The following is an 18,986-nucleotide window of genomic DNA, read 5'->3' on the forward strand; positions in this document are numbered from 1 at the left end:
TGTCGATTGGCCCTGGAGCTCCACCTCCACTTCCCTGTCCATAGAACAGAGGTGATGGCAACACAGCAGCCACCCGGTAAAGTGAGGCGGACACGAGAAGGTGTAAAAAAGCGCAAGAAACGTGTCAGGCACCCAACAGGCTCACTGACTTCCTGTCGTTGTCAGCATTACTTTCCTGGGGTCTGGGTGCTCATCCTGGGCCTCCTAGGCATTTTTTAATAGAAAGGAGAAGACGGCCCTAGCCGATTTGGCTCAGTGGATAAAGCGTCGGCCTGAGGACTGAAGGGTCCCGGGTTCGATTCCAGTCAAGGGCTCGTACCTCAGTTGCAAGCTCCTCCCCAGCCCAGGCTCTGGTCGGGGCTCATGCAGGAGGCAACCAATTGATGTGTTTCTCTCACATCGATATTTCTGTCTTTCCCTCTCTCTTCCACTCTCCCTAAAATTCAATGGGAAAATATCCTCGGGTGAGGATTAAAAAAAAGAAAGAAAGGAAAAGAAAAGAGAAGATGGAGGAGCAAGCCCTGACTCGGGCTCTCAGCTCTGGCCTCAGCATCCTGGGAGCACATGGAGATGGGCCAGTGTTCCGTGCGCCTGGACCCTTCAGGCCAAGCCTCTTTCCCACAGCGGTGCAGCATGGGCCAGTAGGGGGCGCACCTGCTCCAGTGTCCAGGAGCGGTCCTTTTTCTCCAAGGCCCCACAGGAAATGCCTTGAACCGAAAACCTGGGGACAAAGACCTAAGAGTCCACTAGCCTGGAGAGACAGGTGCCACCAGGGCCTGGGCTCTCTTGGGGTCTCTGTCAAGTGGGTGTGAGATGTGCTCCCAGGCTGTGCTGGGACTGGAACACGGTCCCCGCACAGCCCAGCTCCGCCACTGGGAGCTCTTCGGCTTCACTCCCTGCCAGTTACCCGCAGACCTGAACTGCAAACCTCACAAAAGCGAGGCCAGGCTCCAAAAATGCCCGCAGATCAAAAGGCTGCTGTCAACACGGAGAAAATGAGGCGTTGGGAAGGGGTTTTAAATCTGCTCAGAAAGCACATGTGCTGGAAAGCGGGGGCATGGGTCTTCGGAGACCTCCCTGCAAAATGGGATGGTGATCAGCGGAAGGCGGGGTGAATACAACGTACGTAAAGCTCCAGCGGAGAGCAGCGATCCGTCCGGGTGGGGGCTGTAGGTGGGCTCGGCGTCATTGCGCTGACCTCGAGCCGCACCTGCACCCCTCGGGAAAGCGGGGGGCGGGGGTCTGGAAGATTGGCAGCCAAAGAACAAAGCGGGCGCACTGAGGCTTAGCTGGAAACTCGGGCCCCAGGATCAGGAGGGAGCATGAGGTTATTTTTAAGCAAAAGATAATAGTGACTAATGTTTCCAGGGAGTGGAGCAGCTGGTGATTAGGCGGTAACCTTTACGGTGACCTTTACGAGGTTGGGTTGATGCTCCTCTTACTGCAGTGCGGGCCCCACCAATGCTTGGGGCTGCCCCTGAGGAAGAACCAGGGTGGCATGCCAGATGTCTCCCCTCCCCAACCAAACTTCCAAGGGCCACCAGCTCCTCGCCCTGCCCACATCTACGTGTCCGTCCCAGTGGATTTTCCCAGAAGCCCTGCAGGTCGGCAGGTGGCAAGTCATCACCCCTCCATTAGCCAGATGACTGGCCCAAGGTCAGGCAAGGGAGGGGCTGCAGACTCCCAGGCCGGGCTCCATCCATTCACCCCTTTTCATGGAAGCCCCGCCATGCTGGGCTCATCTAGAAGTGCTCCCCCAGTGGGCACCGTGCCACCAGATTCCTGGGCCTGTGCCAAACCCTCAGCCTCAGGGGCCTCACAGCAGTCCTGGTCCTGGTCCCCGCCCTCTGCTTCCTGGGGCCTCAGACTTCACTGGTGCTCAAGATCACAGCCCCTTTCCACAGCTTTCACCACCACCCGCTGGGCGCTCCATGTCATTCTCCACCGGCATCCTCACCACAGCCCAAGCACCTCGCTTTATCGCCCCAGCTTTACAGATGCATCGACTGAGGCCCAGAGAGATGAAGTGAAGTCCTCTGCTGTGACCCTCCCCAGAGTCCTGCGAGGTCAGGATGACATTCTGATTTTGTAGGAAGAAACATATTAATAAAATATGTCTGCCCAAAGGCCCCGACCCCTGTGCCCTAATCAATGGCAGAGCCGAGACTGGAGCCCAGGGCTGAGTGCCCACTAGCGTGGGTGGCCTGCGCCTCGGCCGATAACCTCCTCTCCCAGGGCCCGCTGAGCCCACATGAGTCCACACCGATCTAACACAGTAGCATCCCTGAGCAGCAGACCTACTGAGGCGGCCACAGCCTTTTCTCACTCAGTCCTCCCGAGCCCTGCAGGTGGGGGCCTGGGGGTGGGGGCGTCCTCACCCTGCAGGCTCAGAGCTGGGATTCACAGGCAGATTGTCTGACACATACTCTTAACCACCTCGGGGAAAACTAGGGACAAGTCATTTCCCCTGCCCTGGGGACACCATAGTGCTGGAAGGTGGGGGGCGGGCGGGGGGGGGGGGGGGTCAGACTAGGGCCCAAGTAATTCATTGCTTGATTAGATTCAGGTGGGAAAACAGCCCAAAGAGGTTAAAAAAGGGTCTTAGTCCTCTCAGATCCCCTGGGTTGGGACCTTCCTACAAGACCCCACTGCCTCCCTACACATTGCGGCCCGTCCCCACCTCTCCTGGATCCAAATGAACTACAAGCAGGGGCGGTAAGCACCTCCTGGGCTTGCAAAGGGATGCCTGTTGTTGGCCCATTTGTCCCTGTGGCTGGAACAGGAGTCAGGGGGTGGCTCTGGGGGCCCTCAGGTCTTGTTGTGTCTGTGTGTCTCTCCTGTTAGACTGTGCACAGCCCAAGGATGGTGAAGGCCACCCCTATCAGACTAGGAGCTCCTCAAAAGCAGGGGCTGTGTTTCCCCGGCATGGGGAGCCCCTGAAAGCAGGCAGAATGGGGTAGTGGAAAAAGCAAGAGTCAGTTCCGCCGGAGAGGCTCAGTGGTTGAGAGTCGACCTGTAACCTGGAGGTCACGGTTCGATTCCTGGTCAGGGCACATGCCCGGGTTGTGGGCTAGATCCCCAGTGGGGGGTGTGCAGGAGGCAGCCAATCAATGATTCTCTGTCATCATTGATGTCTATCTCTCTTTCCTTCTCCCTTCCTCTCTGAAGTCAATAAAAATATTTTTTTTTAAAAAAAAAAAGAAGAAAAAAAGTAAAAGCAAGGCCCTGGCTGGGTAGCTCAGTTGGTTAGAGCGTCGTCCCAATATGCCAAGGTTGCGGGTTTGATTCCTGGTCAGGGCACATACAAGAATCAACCAATGCGCCCTAAACGGTTTGGATCAGTGGATAGAGCATCAGCCTGAGGACTGAAGGGTCCCAGGTTCGATTCCTGTCAAGGGCATGTACCTTGGTTGTGGGCACATTCCCAGTAGGGGCTGTGCAGGAGGCAGCTGATCGATGTTTCTCTCTCATCAATGTTTCTAGCTCTCTAGCCCTCTCCCTTCCTCTCTGTAAAAAATCAATAAATATATATTTTAAAAAAAGAATCAACCAATGAATGCATAAACAAGTGGAAGAGCGAATTGATGTTTCTCTGTGTCTCTCCCTTTCTCTCTCTCCCCAAAAAGAAAAAAAAAAAAATCAATAAATAAAAATTTAAAAAAGAAAAGGCAAGAGTCGGGCAGATGTCCAGAAAATCCTGGCTGTGTGATCTGGGGCTGGTGGCTTAACCTCTCTGACGAGTCTCAACTGGAGCCATAAGCCTGGCCCTGCCGACCTCGTGGGGTTGATTGAACAGTGAGAGCAATTGTGCTTCATCTGGCATCAGACACTGCCCAAGTCCTCCTGGGGGAGGGGACAGAGCACTGAGCTTGGAGTCAGAATGACCAAGGTTCAAATCCCAGCCCTGCCTCTGCAATATCTTTGTAGAATGAGGACATATATGCCCAAATCAAAGTCTCAAAGCAGAGTACCAGAGACAAACAGGTGAGTCGCTGGCCTAATGTGTTCAAGCAAAGATGGTGATAATAAATACCCCTCCCCCTGGGTGAGAAAGTTGGGCCCAGCTCCAGCAGGACTCCCCCCACCGCCCCCCACCTCCACTGTCTGAGGCCACAGTCTCCCTGCCCTCCAGGCCCACAGAGGGCCTCACCGCAGAGCAGGGCACAGGCTTTCCAGCTTTCTCCGCTTTACCATTCAGCTTAACAAGCTGTCACTGTCCCTGCCAGCCCAGACTATCACCCATTTTCCTGAGGGAGGAATCGAGGCTTGGAGAGGTGAAATCACTGTCCCGAGTCCCTTCAGCCAGAGCCTCCCCAGCCATGAGGCCCTAACCCCTGCCCCGCCCCAGCCCGGCCCCACCCTCAGCCATCTCCCACTCTCCCTGGATGACTCCAGTGGTTTTTAAAAGCAGGAAGGAGGGGCAATTGGCTGGGTGAGGAGGGAAGGAAATGGAAGAAGACAGACGGTCCCCAGTCCCAGCCCCTCCCACCGCAGCCCCAGAGAAGCATGAAAGGGGCCCTACCGGGCTGACGGGCATCCAGGTTCTCACACGGGACGTCGTCGTAAATCACATCTTCATCCAGGGCGGGGAAAGTGAACCGGTCGACTGGGCGTGAAGGAGAAGAGAGAGCACAGGAAGGCTGTGGCGGCCCAGGCGGAGGCGGCTGCCAGACTGACATCAGCTGCACCAGCTGGCAGCTCCCCGCCAGCATCAGCACCGGGCAGCCTGGGCCTGGGGAGCCCCTGCCCGCCACTCTCAGAGGACACTGTCCGCTCCTTCTCTCCGCCTCCACCCCTCCCAGACCCCACTGCCTCCCTGCCACCCACAGGCCTGCCCACCTGCCTGAGGGCACCTGCAGGGAGCAGGGAGCAGGGAGCAGACCCAGTGCCCAGGGCACATTTTCAGTGGCCCAGGCCCCCAGCACTACCCCAGAAGGAGCCACCTCCCACCCAGAGGCAGGGGAGGGCCAACCAGCCCTCATGAGAAGTGGAAATAGGGAGCGGGGGATGGACTTGGAGAGGGGGATTAAGAAGAGTCCCCCCAAAACCCAGCCCGCAGAGTCCTGATTGGTGAAGATTTCAGCAAATGAGCACAAATGAGACAGAGCTTAATCCCGGAACACATCACTGGGAGGTCTACGAGCAGGGCAGGGCGTGCCCCTGCCCATGACAGTAGCCCAATAGGTGCAAAATGTAGTGAGGTCTTTCCCAAAATTGTGCCCACTCTCTGCCCTCTTTGGGGTTTTGAATGCCAGTCCCCAGCCCTGATGGGAGCCTGGCCTCGCCCCACAGCCCTCTGGGAAGGCCTGGGACCTCTGAAGTCTCGCCATCCTAACTGTGATGCCTCCAGCTGCCCTGGGGACCTCAGAGCCTGTCAGAGCCTCATCCTGACCTCCTTGCCTTCCTCCCACGGACTCTGCCTCCCAGTGGCTTCAGACCTGGCCGCCTCTGTCCAGGGCCCTAGCTCCGGCCTTCGCCTCCCTCTCCGCCAGCCTCCTCACTGGTCCAGCCCACCCCACCCTGTCTCCTGTCTCCGAAGCTACACCCCCACCCCACAGGGATGGACTGAAATGCAATGCGGCTGCATCACCAGCCTCTCCTGGCTCCCTGTTGCCTTTGAAAAAGTGTGGCCCCTGAGGCCCAGGAGGAGGCGGGAGGTGGCAGCCTCACCCCTCCCGGTGCCCCTCCGATGCAGCACTCCATCCATCACCCCGAGGCTGGCTGCTCCCTCGGGCTCCTGCACAAGCCGCCTGGACACTCTTTCCCTGACCCCTGACCCCTGACCCCTGACTCCCTGGCTCTCTGCCTCTGGGATGCATGGGTTGTCCCCACTCTGCCACCTGCCCTCTTTGTGGGAGCCGTGTGCCTGTGTGTCTGGCTCTGCTCCCAGAGCCACCTCGTCCTGGTCACGGGGGACACCCACCAACTGCTTCGGAAGTACGGGAGGAGCCAAAGAACGGCTGAATGTGTGGTTCACGCCTGGGCCGGGGCTCTCGGGGCAAACGAGGGCAACTGTCAAGTGTGGACAGTGTCCAGGCCACCCCAGAACTGCCACCCAGCCCACGGCAGCCCAGCCCACAGCAGCCCTGCCAGGGAGGACGACCTCTCAGCTCACACAGCTCCCCCCCCCCCCCCCCCGCCATCAGCTCTCAGGTTTTCCTGGAACCACCCCCCAATGGCTAAGACCCGAGTTGGGGGGTGGGGGACTTACTTCGACGGGAACTCTTCCGCTTCCAGCTGGAGCGCCGGACCCCGGACAAAGCTGTGTCCACAGCATCTCCATTGCTCACCACAGCCGCCACCCTGCGGGCCGAGACAGAGTGCCAGTGAGCCGGGAGGGCAGGGGACAGAGCTGATGGCAGGAGAGACAGAGAAAGCTGGCTCTGGAAGCCTCCAGCAGCCCCTCACCAGAACAGCAGGCACATGAGGGGCAGGGCGGGCTGACGACAGGAGCCTCTGGCCCCCACGGCCATCAGTCTGGAGGCTTTGGAGGGTTGGAACCAGGCCCTTCCTCATCTTTAGAAGGCAGCCTGCAGCTTTAAGGGCATGAAGATCACAGTGCTCCCCGGGATGGGCACCCGTCTTACCTCCAGCGCAGGCTCAGGGGGAACCTCCCGCTCCCCATTGTTCTCCCACCTGGAGCTGGAGGCCAGGGCTGGGGACCACCTCCTGGGAGAAAGGAGGACTTGCAAAGGTTCACAAACCACACCTGAGGGACAGAGCTGAGGACGGGCTGTGCTCAGACACTGGCTTCCCGGGAGCAGACACGCAAAGGGGAAGGGTGGGGAAGCAGCAGCGCCCACCCGAACCAAGTGAGCACAGGACCGTCCGCAGTGCCGTCCTCGGACATCATGGGCCCCTGGCATGATGTGGCACAACACGAGAAGGGCGCCTGCCTCTGCAGCCTTCTTACCCAAACCCAGTGGTGGCGAACCTATGACACGCGTGTCAGAGGTGACACGCGAACTCATTTTTTTTTTAAATATATTTTATTGATTTTTTACAGGGAGGAAGGGAGAGAGATAGAGAGTTAGAAACATCGACGAGAGAGAAACATCGATCAGCCGCCTCCTGCACAGCCCCCACTGGGGATGTGCCCGCAACCCAGGCACATGCCCTTGACCGGAATCGAACCTGGGACCCCTCAGTCCGCAGGCCGACGCTCCATCCACTGAGCCAAACCGGTTTCGGCGGGAACTCATTTTTTTGGTTGATTTTTCTTTGTTAAATGGCATTTAAATATATAAAATAAATATCAAAAATATAAGTCTTAGAAGCATGGAACAGAGTGCTGAATCTCAGAGGGAAGGCAGGGGAGGAGGGGAGGGTGGGAGGTAATGGCCTGGGGCAAGGGGTGCAGGGGTAGGCTGGAGGGAGTTAATGGGGGGAAAGGAGGACATATGTAATACTTTCAACAATAAAGAATTATTTTTAAAAAATAAAAAATATATATATAAGTCTTTGTTTTACTATGGTTGCAAATATCAAAAAATTTCTGTATGTGACACGGCACCAGAGTTCAGTTAGGGTTTTTCAAAAGGCTGACACGCCGAGCTCAAAAGGTTCGCCATCACTGCCCTAACCCATAACCCCAGTCCAATCATGAGAAAAATGCCAGACAGACCCAGACAGAGGGACATTCCACAGAACGCCCGCCCGTCACTCCTCAAGGCTGTGGGGATCATAAAAACCAAGAGGAGACTGAGAAACTGTCCCAGACCAGCGCAGGCCGGGCGACAACTACATGCAACCTGGGACCCTGGGTGGGACCCTGGGACAGAGAAAGGACACGAGTAGAAAGATGGGCAGAACTCGGATCAAGTCTAGAGTTTAGGGAATGGTTCTGTGGTTTTGACAAAGGTCCCGCCGTCACCTAGGAAGTTAGCAACGAGAAAACAGGGTGAGGGGTGTGCAACAGAGCTCCATGCGCTACCATTACGGCTTTCCTGTAAGTCCGGAACCATTCCAGGTGAAAGTTGTTTGTGGGGTGTGTGTGTGTGTGTGTGTGTGTGTGTGTGTGTGTGTGTTTGCTCAAAAGACGAAGTCCACATGTGCCATTCCAGAAGGGAGAGGCCTCCAACTGCCCAAGACAGCAGCCACTGTTGCCAAGAATTGACTCGAATTTCTCGGTACCTGAGCCCTCAGCCCTCAGCCGTCAGTCGAGGCCAGGTGGGGAGATGAAGGCCAGGACAGTCCAAGGAGGAGGAGGGCGGAGAATGAGCAACACCTCCTGGGAGTGGCCCTTTGCCTTCTCCCTCCCAGCTCTGCAGGCAGCAGGCGGAGGAACCTGCCCAAGATCATGCTGCCCATGAGGGGCAGAGCCAGACCGGGGAGCCCGCTTGCCAGGGCCCAAAGCTGGGCTCTTAAGACTGCGTCTCAGATAACAGAGCCCGGACAGCTGGGAGAATGGAGATGCTCTAGTCCGTGCTGTCCCGTGAGCCTCACGTGGCTACTGAGCACTGGGGATGTGGCTGGTGGCACTAATGTGACCAAGGAGTTTAATTTTATTTTCAGTCGCTCTGTGTGGCTAGTGGCCACTGCATAGGACAACGCAGGTCTAAGTCACCCGTTGGAGAAGCTAGTCTCAGCTCAAAGCTCACTGCCAGAAGTCAGCAGTGCTGCCCTGAGGTGAGTGACACAGTCCTGGGGTAAAACTTTACCCCAGCAGGAAGTCAGTGCCAAGAGGGGAATTCCAGCACCAGGAAGGGGTGCTAGAATGAAAGGAGCCGCCTGAGCCCCCATCCCTGCCAGCTGCTGCCCTGAGCCACCACCTGCTCAAACAAGAGATGTCTCTGAAGGTGCTGGATCCAGCCACTCCGAAATGCCCAGACAGAACCAAACCGCTCCAGCCGGGGTCAACATGAGAGTTTGGCAGGACCCGCTGGAAAGTTTGCATGGATGCACTAACGGTGACAATTCGTGACCATGACGATGCACCTGTCAGATGCCACTCATTTCACAAGAGGGCATATGAGGTAGATAGTATCATCCTTGTGCTACAGATGGGGAAACTGAGGCCCATTGAGACTTAAGGACTTACCCAGCGTCACTGGGTGCATCACAGGGACCTGGGTCTAATGCCCAGGCTGCCTGTCTGCACAGTCTGTGCTATTCAATCAGACCTCTTGGAGGTGGGAACTTGCATGTAAATATTCACTGACATCACAGATTCGCTGTGACCTAAGGTCACCGGGCCTTGCTAGACAATTTAGCCATCATTTTTTTTTTTTTTTTCAAAACGAAGGAGAGAGAGTGCGCTCAGCAAAGCCAACAACACAAGTTCCAGTCTTCGTCTAAAAGAAATCGTCATGGTTCCTGGTACTTCCATGCTAGACATTTTGCCACGAGCATTTTCACCGCATAACTAAGTGGCCGGAAGGCAATATTGCCATAAAAAAGGGTAAGTTTGGTTTGTTGCTGTTTTGTGTCATCAGCTTGGTTGTCAGTCTGGCTTCATTTCTCCGTTGACAAACTGGTGGAGAAAACAGTTAAACGGGGTGATCTTAAAATAGTCAGCATTTCTTCCAGATGACGATTTACCGGCGAGTTGGCTGTTTATTTTGAAACACACTACGTTGGGAGGAGGGAGAGGCCGAGGCCTCTCTTTGAGGGTGCAAGGTGAACCCACATGTTTCCCATGGAAGGAAGACAAGTGCCTAGGCACACTCCACAAAGTAAAATCAGTCATTTGCACAGGATTGCCATAAATCTAAAGACATATTAAATGCATTCAAATATTTTGTATTTCACAGTAACCTTTTGTTGTTGTTGTTGTTGATTTTTAGACAGAGAGAGAGGAGGGGTGTGGGGGAGAGAGAGAGAGAGAGAGAAATCAATGTCAGAGCAGAACATCAATCAGCTGCCCCCTGCACACGCCCTACTGGAGATCAAGCCCACAACCTGGGCATGTGCAACCTTTTGGTGCACGGGGCGACACCCACCCACTGAACCACACCAGCCAGGCCACACAGTAGCCTTTTTAATTCTGTTTTTCATTTTTAATGTCCCTCTTATTTGTCATGATTTTATCTCTTTTATGGCAAAATTGCCTTACGGCCAATTAGCTATGTGCTTATGACAAAGATGCTACAACAAAAATACTGGACATGAATCATACCACCCAGCTCCCAGGCGGCAGTGCAGCTCAGCCAGAGAAGAGCTGAGAAGGCCCAGGGTAAACTCTAAAGGTGGCATCAAAGGGAAGCGGATAATCGGTGGGTATTTTGGGGTGAGATTAGGCAGCTTTAGGAGGGCTTGGGAAATACTTTATGACACCCCAAAAGCCAGGTGGGGCTGAAAACATAAGCCTCTTGGTTGCACATTATCAAAAACACTGTGAACTTAATTTTTAACTTTAATTTAATTTGAAATAGCCACCTGTGGCTTGTGGCCACCATACAAGACAATGCAGATCTAAGCCACCTGCTCTACTGAAGAAGCTAATCCTGGCTCATTTCCATTGAGCAGACAACCCGGGTCCTGGCCTTCTGGGCTGAGGAGTGGGGGTCACACAGCACAGAGAAGTCACCCTCTGCCCACTCATTAAATGAGCTAACACTGGGAAAGCACTGACCTACCACACACGGACCTGCCTCCACGGCTGAGGCAAGCAGAGCCTGGGAGCCCCACGGGAGGGAAGAGGCCGGTGCCTGTGGGTGGACAGGTCTTCCTAGGCTTGCGGGAGGCCACCCCCAATCCCCGCCCTGTACTCTGTTGGTATCTACTCTGTGCCAGGAGATGTCAAATGCTTGAGGGTGAGTACATGTCTTATTATGACCATTTCACAGATGAGGAAAGTGAGGTTCGAGATTGGCAAGTACCTCGCTCCAGGTCACCTGGCCAGCAAGCGACAGAGCTGTGATCTGCCCGCAAGCCTTGCTCTGACACCACCAGCTCTGCTTACATTCCCTGGGCAGATGCGGAGGAAGGGGCCTCGCAGGCAAGGGGAGAGGAGGCATGGCAAGAAATGAGCCTGGGGCGCCTCCTCCCTCCCTGCCAAAGCCACTGGCCCACCCTGCACCCACCCCGGGGGCAGCCTCTCCCAGCTGCTGCCCGGCAGGAAGGAAGTCTACTTCTCCCTGTAAGCAAACACTCCTGCTGGGGATTCCCCAGAGAGTAAAGGGGCCATAAAAAGCAATAAGTGGCCAATTAGCTCACCCTTATCTGAGCTCCCTGCACCTCTGATGCCTCTCTGCACCTAGAGAACAAGGCCGGCTGGGGTGACAGCAGCCGTGCAAGGGGGGCCCTGTCACCGGATATGAAGGAAAGGAGCATCCATATGGGGAGGATCCGAGAAGGAGAGGCTCAGGGGGGAAGAGGAAGCAGGGGACAGACAAAGGACCTTTCCCAGGTGCAAATTCACGGACCAGACTTTGGTCGAGTACACCAGAAGGCCACCACGGAGCTCGGGCACTTTCGGAGCCCGCCCCCTCTCTCTCCAGGAGCAAGCCTGGGACAAGAGGGGGGTGAGTGCCCGGCGACACCAGGGACCTGCTCTGCCCTGGTGGCCCCATTCCGTCAGCACAGTGGACACTCAATGGTGATCGATGTCTCTCAGCCTATTTTACGATAAGAAGCCCCACTGCTACCCACCCAGCGTGGCTCTGTGGTTGAGCATCGACCTATGAACCAGGAGGTCATGGTTCCATTCCCGGTCAGGGCATATGCCCGGGTTACGGGCTCGATCCCCAGTGTGGGGCGTGCAGGAGGCAGCCGATAAATGATTCTCTCTCATCATTGATGTTTCTCTCTTTCTCTTTCCCTTCCTCTCTGAAATCAATAAAGAAAAAAATAATTTTTTTAAAGCCCTACTGCTGAGAATGGTCCCTGCTGCTGCAGGCACAGGCCCCAGGTTCTCAGAGAACCTCAATGACAACAGATTCCATAGGTCCCTCCCCAGAGTCTGCAGAATGCAGGGGGTCAAGGAGAAGGCCCCCCAAACCGAATGGTCTGAGGATTCCTAGCTGGGCCCCCACACACAGAGCATCTCCAGGGCCTTTTCCAGGACAAGGTAGGACTAACAGGAAAGGAGAAGAATTCCACCTTTGGCGAATGGAAAGGACCAGAATAGCCTTTGCCTTATAAGGCCTCGAGCAAAACCGAATCTGCAGCACCCAGCGGGCTGTGACGAGGGCCTCCGGGGACAGAGCCTCCCAGAGCATCGCCACCCCTCTAGGCATTCCCCACCATCCCCCAACCCAAGACACGCAAAAGAAAGGCAAAGACGCTGAGCCCAGACTAATCCCGCTGCCAGATTTCTTTTCAGCTCTGGCCACTTTCTAGTTCCTGTAACATGTGAAAGCGAGAGGGGCCTGAAAGATCATCTGCTGGGATGATTCAAACAGCTGCCCAATGCAGTTCCCTGGGCCCCTGCCCCGGCGGTTCTGACCCGCTGGTCCAGAGGGGCCCAGGCATTGCTGGGTCCAATGTGCAGCCAGAGCCGAAAACCGGGACTTGAGGTGTGAAGAAAACATTCTGGAGCAAACAGACCAGGATAAAACCACAGCTCTGCCACTGGGCCCCGCACAGAGGGACAGTCACTGGGTGTCTGGGAGCTGCTGTAGCACAGAGCGAATAATCCATTCTACCTCCTACTGTGCGGATTAGATGAGCTAAGGCAGGGGAAGTGCCTCTCTGTGCCTCCGTTTCTATAGCTGTGAAATGGGGCAACAGTACCTCCCTCTTAAGGTTCGTCTAAGGCAGTGGTGGGCAAACTGCGGCTCGTGAGCCACATGCGGCTCTTTGGCCCCTTGAGTGTGGCTCTTCCACAAAATACCACATGCGGGCGCGCACGTACAGTGCGATTGAAACTTCGTGGCCCATGCACAGAAGTCGGTATTTTGTGGAAGAGCCACACTCAAAGGGCCAAAGAGCCGCATGTGGCTCGCGAGCCGCAATTTGCCAACCACTGGTCTAAGGAGTAAATAAAGGAGGCATGTAAAACACTTAGCTCAAGGTCTGGCACACGTGAAACCCTCCTGGTGTGCCACTTCCCATCGCCCCCGCACCCCGCCCTCCTCCAGTAACAGGGTCCCTGCATGCAGTCCCCTCCTCATGCTGCGGCCAGCCACCTCTCACACACAGAAGGTTCCAGGACCCAGTTTGCTCGTCCTGTGTCACCTCACACACAGTCACACATCCACTGACTCAATAAGTAGGAGTGGTGAGGAGCCCCCAGGGGAAATCTTAAAAGTGGCCCCTCATGTGATATTCCTGACACCATCTTCAATGGGGAGTGACCACCAAGGCCCACAGGGGAACCACTGCTGCCGGGGTCCAGCCCCAGCGGGTCCAGGGGTCCCCAAAGGTGTGGACGGAGTTGGCGAAGAAGGAATGACACGGAGACAGCGTTCAGTTGATCAGCAGCCTAGCCAGGATCTCCAGCCAAGTCCTGGTCTCGATCTCCAGAGAGGTTCTGCTTAGGATCTCCAGCCAGGTTCTGTGTCCATGTTCCCTCGCTAGGTTCTCCAGCCAGGTTCAGTCACTAGGTTCTAGTCAGGTTCTCTTGCCAATTTCTGTAGTCAGGTTCAGTCCAGGATCTTTTGCCATGTTCTCTCGCTAGGTTCTGTCTCTAGGTTCTGAGGCCAGTTTCTGTCCAGGATCTTTTGCCATGTTCTCTCCAGCGAAGTTCTTCTGTCTCTAGAGAACGTTCTGTGTAGGTTCTGTGCCAATTTCTGTCTCTCTCTCTGTGTCCTTACATCTGTGTCTTGCTGTCTTATTACATCTGTATTTATACCAGTTGATTCAATCCTATCAATCTCTATTACAAAGGTTAGGGCGTTTCTTATCTCCATTCCAGGGAGTAAAGATTATGTAGCTTAAGCATGATTGTTCGTAGTGAAAGTGATTAATTACCCGCCTGGCACTTAGTTAAGGAGTTTCATCTCCTCCCTAACTTCAGGGAAAAATTCCTACCTGGGGAAACAACCTTTCTAGGAGAGGCATCCCCTCCCTGACTTCAGGGAAAAGTTCCTACCTGGGGAAACAACCTTCCTCAGAGAGGAGACCTTGGTTAAAACACATAGTGCCGGAAGACGGAAGATGGCGGCGATATAGGCAGACGCGTCCCAGGTCGTGTCCCGGAGCAAATGGAGTCAGCAGCTGAAACTAGTAACACCCACACCGAATTGGCGAAATTGCTCAGCTGGTGAGACGGTTTGCAGCCGAGAAGAGCAGAACTCCCCAGGAAAGGTAAAAAAAAAACCAGGGATTTGGGCAGGAAAGTTTGCCAGACCTCTGAACCCAGAGAGTCGGAGGGAGACCGCGCGGCAGCCGCGTCCCTTGGGACAGGCACAGCCCCTGACGGGGGAAAGGAGAACCGCGGGATTCCTGGCGCCGCCGGGGGAATTGAGAGCTCAGTGCTGTGATCACAGAGGACTGAGCCTAAAGGGGGCAGCCTGAAGAGCTGACCAGACCATGCAGTCCCGGTAAGAGAAGAAGCTTACAGAAACCAAGCCTTCCCCGTTTCCGCGGCCGGCGTTTGTTTGATTGTTTTCACTGAATCCTGTTCATGGGACATTTCGGATACAGACACTCACCTGTGCTGAAGAGAGGGAGAGTGTGCAGAGGAGTGGAATCTGGGGAGAGACTGAGGAGAGAGGGGGAGCCGGGAGAGGTGGCAGCGAATTGAGTGCTGAGACACCCCCGAGCACAGGACTGGGGCAGCCATTCTCTCCGGAGAGTGAGACTCCTCCCCCCAGCCCCCAGGCAAGGAGCACAGCCACACCCAGATTCCACCCTGTACAAGATCAAGGATTAAAATAACCTGATCAGTCCCTGGGAGTTAACAGGGTCTGGCCTATAGAGGGATTTTCAATCCCAGCAACAACACAGCGCTGGTAACTAACTATTACGCAGCCAGCTCTGGGCAGTGAACTTCCACTGGACAGAAAGGCCCTACAGCCTCAGAGGCCAACCCCAAAACACTGCCACCCAGAGGCTGACCCACAAACTGACTCTTTGCTAAACACAAAATAAGGCAGTCTGGGAAACAAAAGCGGTCTGCTTTAAAATAAGGACTGTGGTTTACAACACAGAGGAACAGTGTATCGCAGGGAAATTCAACACTCTCCTGGATACCTGGCAGGTCTAAGGCGAGCCACACTGAAGAATAGAAGAACCAAGGGACCTTCACTACTGCAATTTTTTTTTTCCACCTTTTAACTAAGAAACCAATTTTTTTTCTTTTTTTTTTTTTCTTCTTTTTTTTTTCTTTTCTTTTTTTTTTTCTTCTTTTTCCATCACCTGATTTTACCCTTTTAATTACTACCTTCTTATTTTTAACCAGTATTACTACTGCTACCATTTTACCATTTTTTAAAGTGCCATTTTATTTTCTCTTTATTTTATTTTGGGATTAGTGTTCTCCATTCTATTTTCATCGTTATATTATTGGTTGTTTCTAGTTTGCATTCATCTCCAGGGAGCTGTTGCTGGAATTTGTTGGGATTAATGGCTGTTCTATAGGAGTATTCTCCTCATATAAAAAGTCTCTTCCCCTCTTCCACTTCATTCTCTCTTTTCGCTCTTTTTTTTTTTTTTTCTTTTCTCACTTTTATTTTCCCCCCTTCTTTTTCCAAATTTCATTTTTGCACTCCTTTTTTTTTTGGTCCCTACTTTTCTTTTCTTTTTCTCTTTTATCTTTTTCTCTTTCTTCTTCCTTGTTCCCTAATTCTCTTAATTCGGGTGATCACCTTTATTTGGGGTTATTAATATCGTGAATATATTTGTGTATAGTGCCTGGTACGTGGTGCCTTGTTGTGTTGTATTTTGTGCCTTTAAATCAACGCAGCAGGTCCAAGCAACAGCAACCTCCTGAGCAACACACCCTCTGCCGAGGAACAGCAGCTGTACGTGAAACCTCGCCCACCAGCCAGAAGAGCCACCACAGCTGTGAACAGAACCCACCAGAGGAGCTGCTGCCAACTGAAGAGCAGCTGCTACCGCAACCGCCCGAAGAGCAACCACAGATCAAGGAGTCACTGCTACCAAGGGAGCAACCACTGAACGACTCAACGTCTAGATATGTCAGTGAGATCAAACATGGGTAGACAAAGAAACCCCCAAAGGAAAGAGAAGGAGGACTCTCCAGAAAAGCAGCTAAGTAATACAGAGGCATGCAACATGACAGAAAAAGAATTCAGAATAAGGGTCCTAGAGTGCATAAACCGGATGGAGGAAAAAATCGACAACCTCTGCAAGAAGCAAGACGAAACAGATGAAAAAATCGATAACATATGGAAGAAGCTAGAAGAAACAGATGAAAAAATCAACAACTTAAGTAAGACCCAAGAAGAAATGAAGAGTGATATAGCTGCAATGAAAAACTCCATTGAAAGTATCAACAGTAGACTAGGAGAAGCGGAGGACCGAATTAGTGAATTAGAAGACAAGGAAGCAAAACACACCCAAAATGTACTGCAATTGGAGAAAAAAATTAAAAGACAGGAGGAGAGCCTAAGGGAGCTTTGGGACAACATGAAACGAAACAACATACGAATAATAGGAGTACCAGAACAACAAAAGGATGAACAAGGATTAGAAAACCTATTAGAAGAAATAATATCAGAAAACTTCCCTGAGGTGGGGAAGAAAAAAGTCACACATGCCCAGAGAGTCCCAAACAAGGTGAACCCGAAAAGACCCACACCAAGACACATCATAATTACCATGGCAAATGTTCAGGACAAAGAGAGAATCTTACAGGCTGCAAGAGAGAGACAGAAAGTTACATACAAGGGCTCTCCCATTAGATTGTCAAATGATTTCTCAACAGAAACACATCAGGCCAGAAAAGAATGGACTGAAATTTACAAAGTGATGCAAAGCAAAGGACTGAATCCAAGAATACTCTATCCAGCAAGGCTATCATTCAAACTTGAAGGGGAAATAAGAAGCTTCACAGACAAAAAAAGGCTAAGGGAGTTTATCACCACCAAGCCAGCAATGCAAGGAATGCTAAAGGGACTGGTATAAAAATAAGAAATAAAAAGCTCAGAAAGAAAACAGCCACACAAAAACAGAAATGGCTACAAACAAGTACCTTTCAATAATAACTTTAAACGTAAACGGACTAAATGCTCCAAACAAAAGACATCGAGTGGCTGAATGGATAAAAAAACATGACCCATACATCTGCTGTCTACAAGAAACCCACCTCATTAGAAGGGACTCACACAGACTGAAAGTGAAAGGATGGAAAAATATCTTTCAGGCAAATGGAAAGGAAAAGAAAGCTGGGGTAGCAATACTTATATCGGACAAAATAGACCTCAAAGTGAAGGCCATAACAAGAGATAAGGAAGGCCACTTCATAATACTAAAGGGATCAATACAACAAGAAGATATAACTCTGGTAAACATATATGCACCCAATGCAGGAGCACCCAAATTCATAAAAAAACTCCTGGAAGATATCAAAGGAGAGATCGACAACAATACAATCATAGTAGGGGACTTTAATACACCACTGACAGCACTGGATAAGCCCTCTAGACAAACAATCAGCAAAGATACAGCAATCCTAAATGACTCACTAGATCAGATGGACTTAATAGACATCTTCAGAACACTCCACCCCAAAGCCAGGGAATATACATTCTACTCAAATGCTCATAAGACATATTCAAAAATAGACCATATATTGGGTCACAAGCAAAGTATCCCCAAATTCAAGAAGATTGAAATCATAAAAAGCATCTTCACAGACCACGATGGCATAATATTAGAAATAAACTACAATAAAAACAACCAAAAATACTCAAACACCTGGAAGCTGAATAGCATGCTATTAAATATTGATTGGGTTACCAATGAGATCAAAGAAGAAATTAAAAACATTCTGGAAACTAATGACAATGAAAACACAACAATCCAAAACCTATGGGACACAATGAAAGCAGTCTTGAGAGGGAAGTTTATAGCTCTACAGGCCTATCTCAAAAAACAAGAAAACATGGTAGTAAATCATCTAACTCTACAACTCAAAGAATTAGAAAGAGAGCAACAAGAAAACCCCAGAGTGAGCAGAAGGAAGGAAATAATAAAGATTAGAGCAGAAATAAATGACATAGAGACCAAAAAAACAATACAGAAAATCAATGAAACCAAGAGCTGGTTCTTTGAAAGGATAAACAAGATTGACAAACCTCTAGCCAGACTCACCAAGAAGCAAAGAGAGAGGACCCAAATAAACAAAATCAGAAACGATAGAGGCGAAATAACAACAGACCCCACAGAAATACAAATGATCATTAAAAAATACTATGGACTGCTCTACTCCAACAAACTAGACAACCTGGAGGAAATGGACAAATTCCTAGAAAAATACAACATTCCAAAACTCAATCAGGAAGAATCTAAAAATCTCAACAGGCCAATAACTATGGAAGAAATTGAAGCAGTCATCAAAAAGCTTCCATCAAACAAAAGCCCAGGACCAGACGGCTTCACAGGGGAGTTTTACCAAACATTCAAGGAAGAACTAAAACCTATCCTCCTCAGACTACTACAAAAAATTCAAGAGGAAGGAACACTTCCAAGCTCATTCTATGAAGCCAGCATCACCCTAATACCAAAACCAGGTAAAGACAACACAATGAAAGAGAACTACAGGCCAATATCCCTCATGAACATAGATGCCAAAATCCTCAACAAAATCTTAGCAAATCGGATCCAGCAGTACATCAGAAAGATCATACACCATGACCAAGTAGGATTTATCCCAGGGATGCAAGGATGGTACAATATCCGCAAATCAATAAACGTGATACATCACATAAACAAACTGAAAGAAAAAAACCACATGGTCATATCAATTGATGCAGAAAAAGCATTTGACAAAATTCAACACCCATTTTTGATAAAAACTCTCAGCAAGGTGGGAGTAGAAGGATCATACCTCAACATAATAAAAGCCATATATGACAGGCCCACAGCCAACATCATACTCAATGGGCAAAAACTAACACCATTTCCCCTAAGAACAG

The 18,986-nt window shown here is 51.7% G+C and overlaps 1 protein-coding gene across 1 annotated transcript in view; it reads right to left on the reverse strand.

The window, feature by feature from the left end:
* Window positions 1-18,986, reverse strand: part of ARHGEF10L (Rho guanine nucleotide exchange factor 10 like) — a gene marked incomplete at its 5' end in the record, with an annotated part of 100,665 nt that overhangs the window by 70,504 nt on the left and 11,175 nt on the right. Inside the window, 2 exons of the mRNA XM_081086117.1 lie at window positions 4,523-4,606; window positions 6,212-6,303. Of these exons, the coding sequence (XP_080942243.1) occupies window positions 4,523-4,606; window positions 6,212-6,303 (176 nt within the window). The remainder of the gene's footprint in view (window positions 1-4,522; window positions 4,607-6,211; window positions 6,304-18,986) is intronic.

The sequence above is a fragment of the Myotis nattereri genome, assembly GCF_964212035.1.
Source record: "Myotis nattereri genome assembly, chromosome: 3".
Lineage (NCBI taxonomy): Eukaryota > Metazoa > Chordata > Mammalia > Chiroptera > Vespertilionidae > Myotis > Myotis nattereri.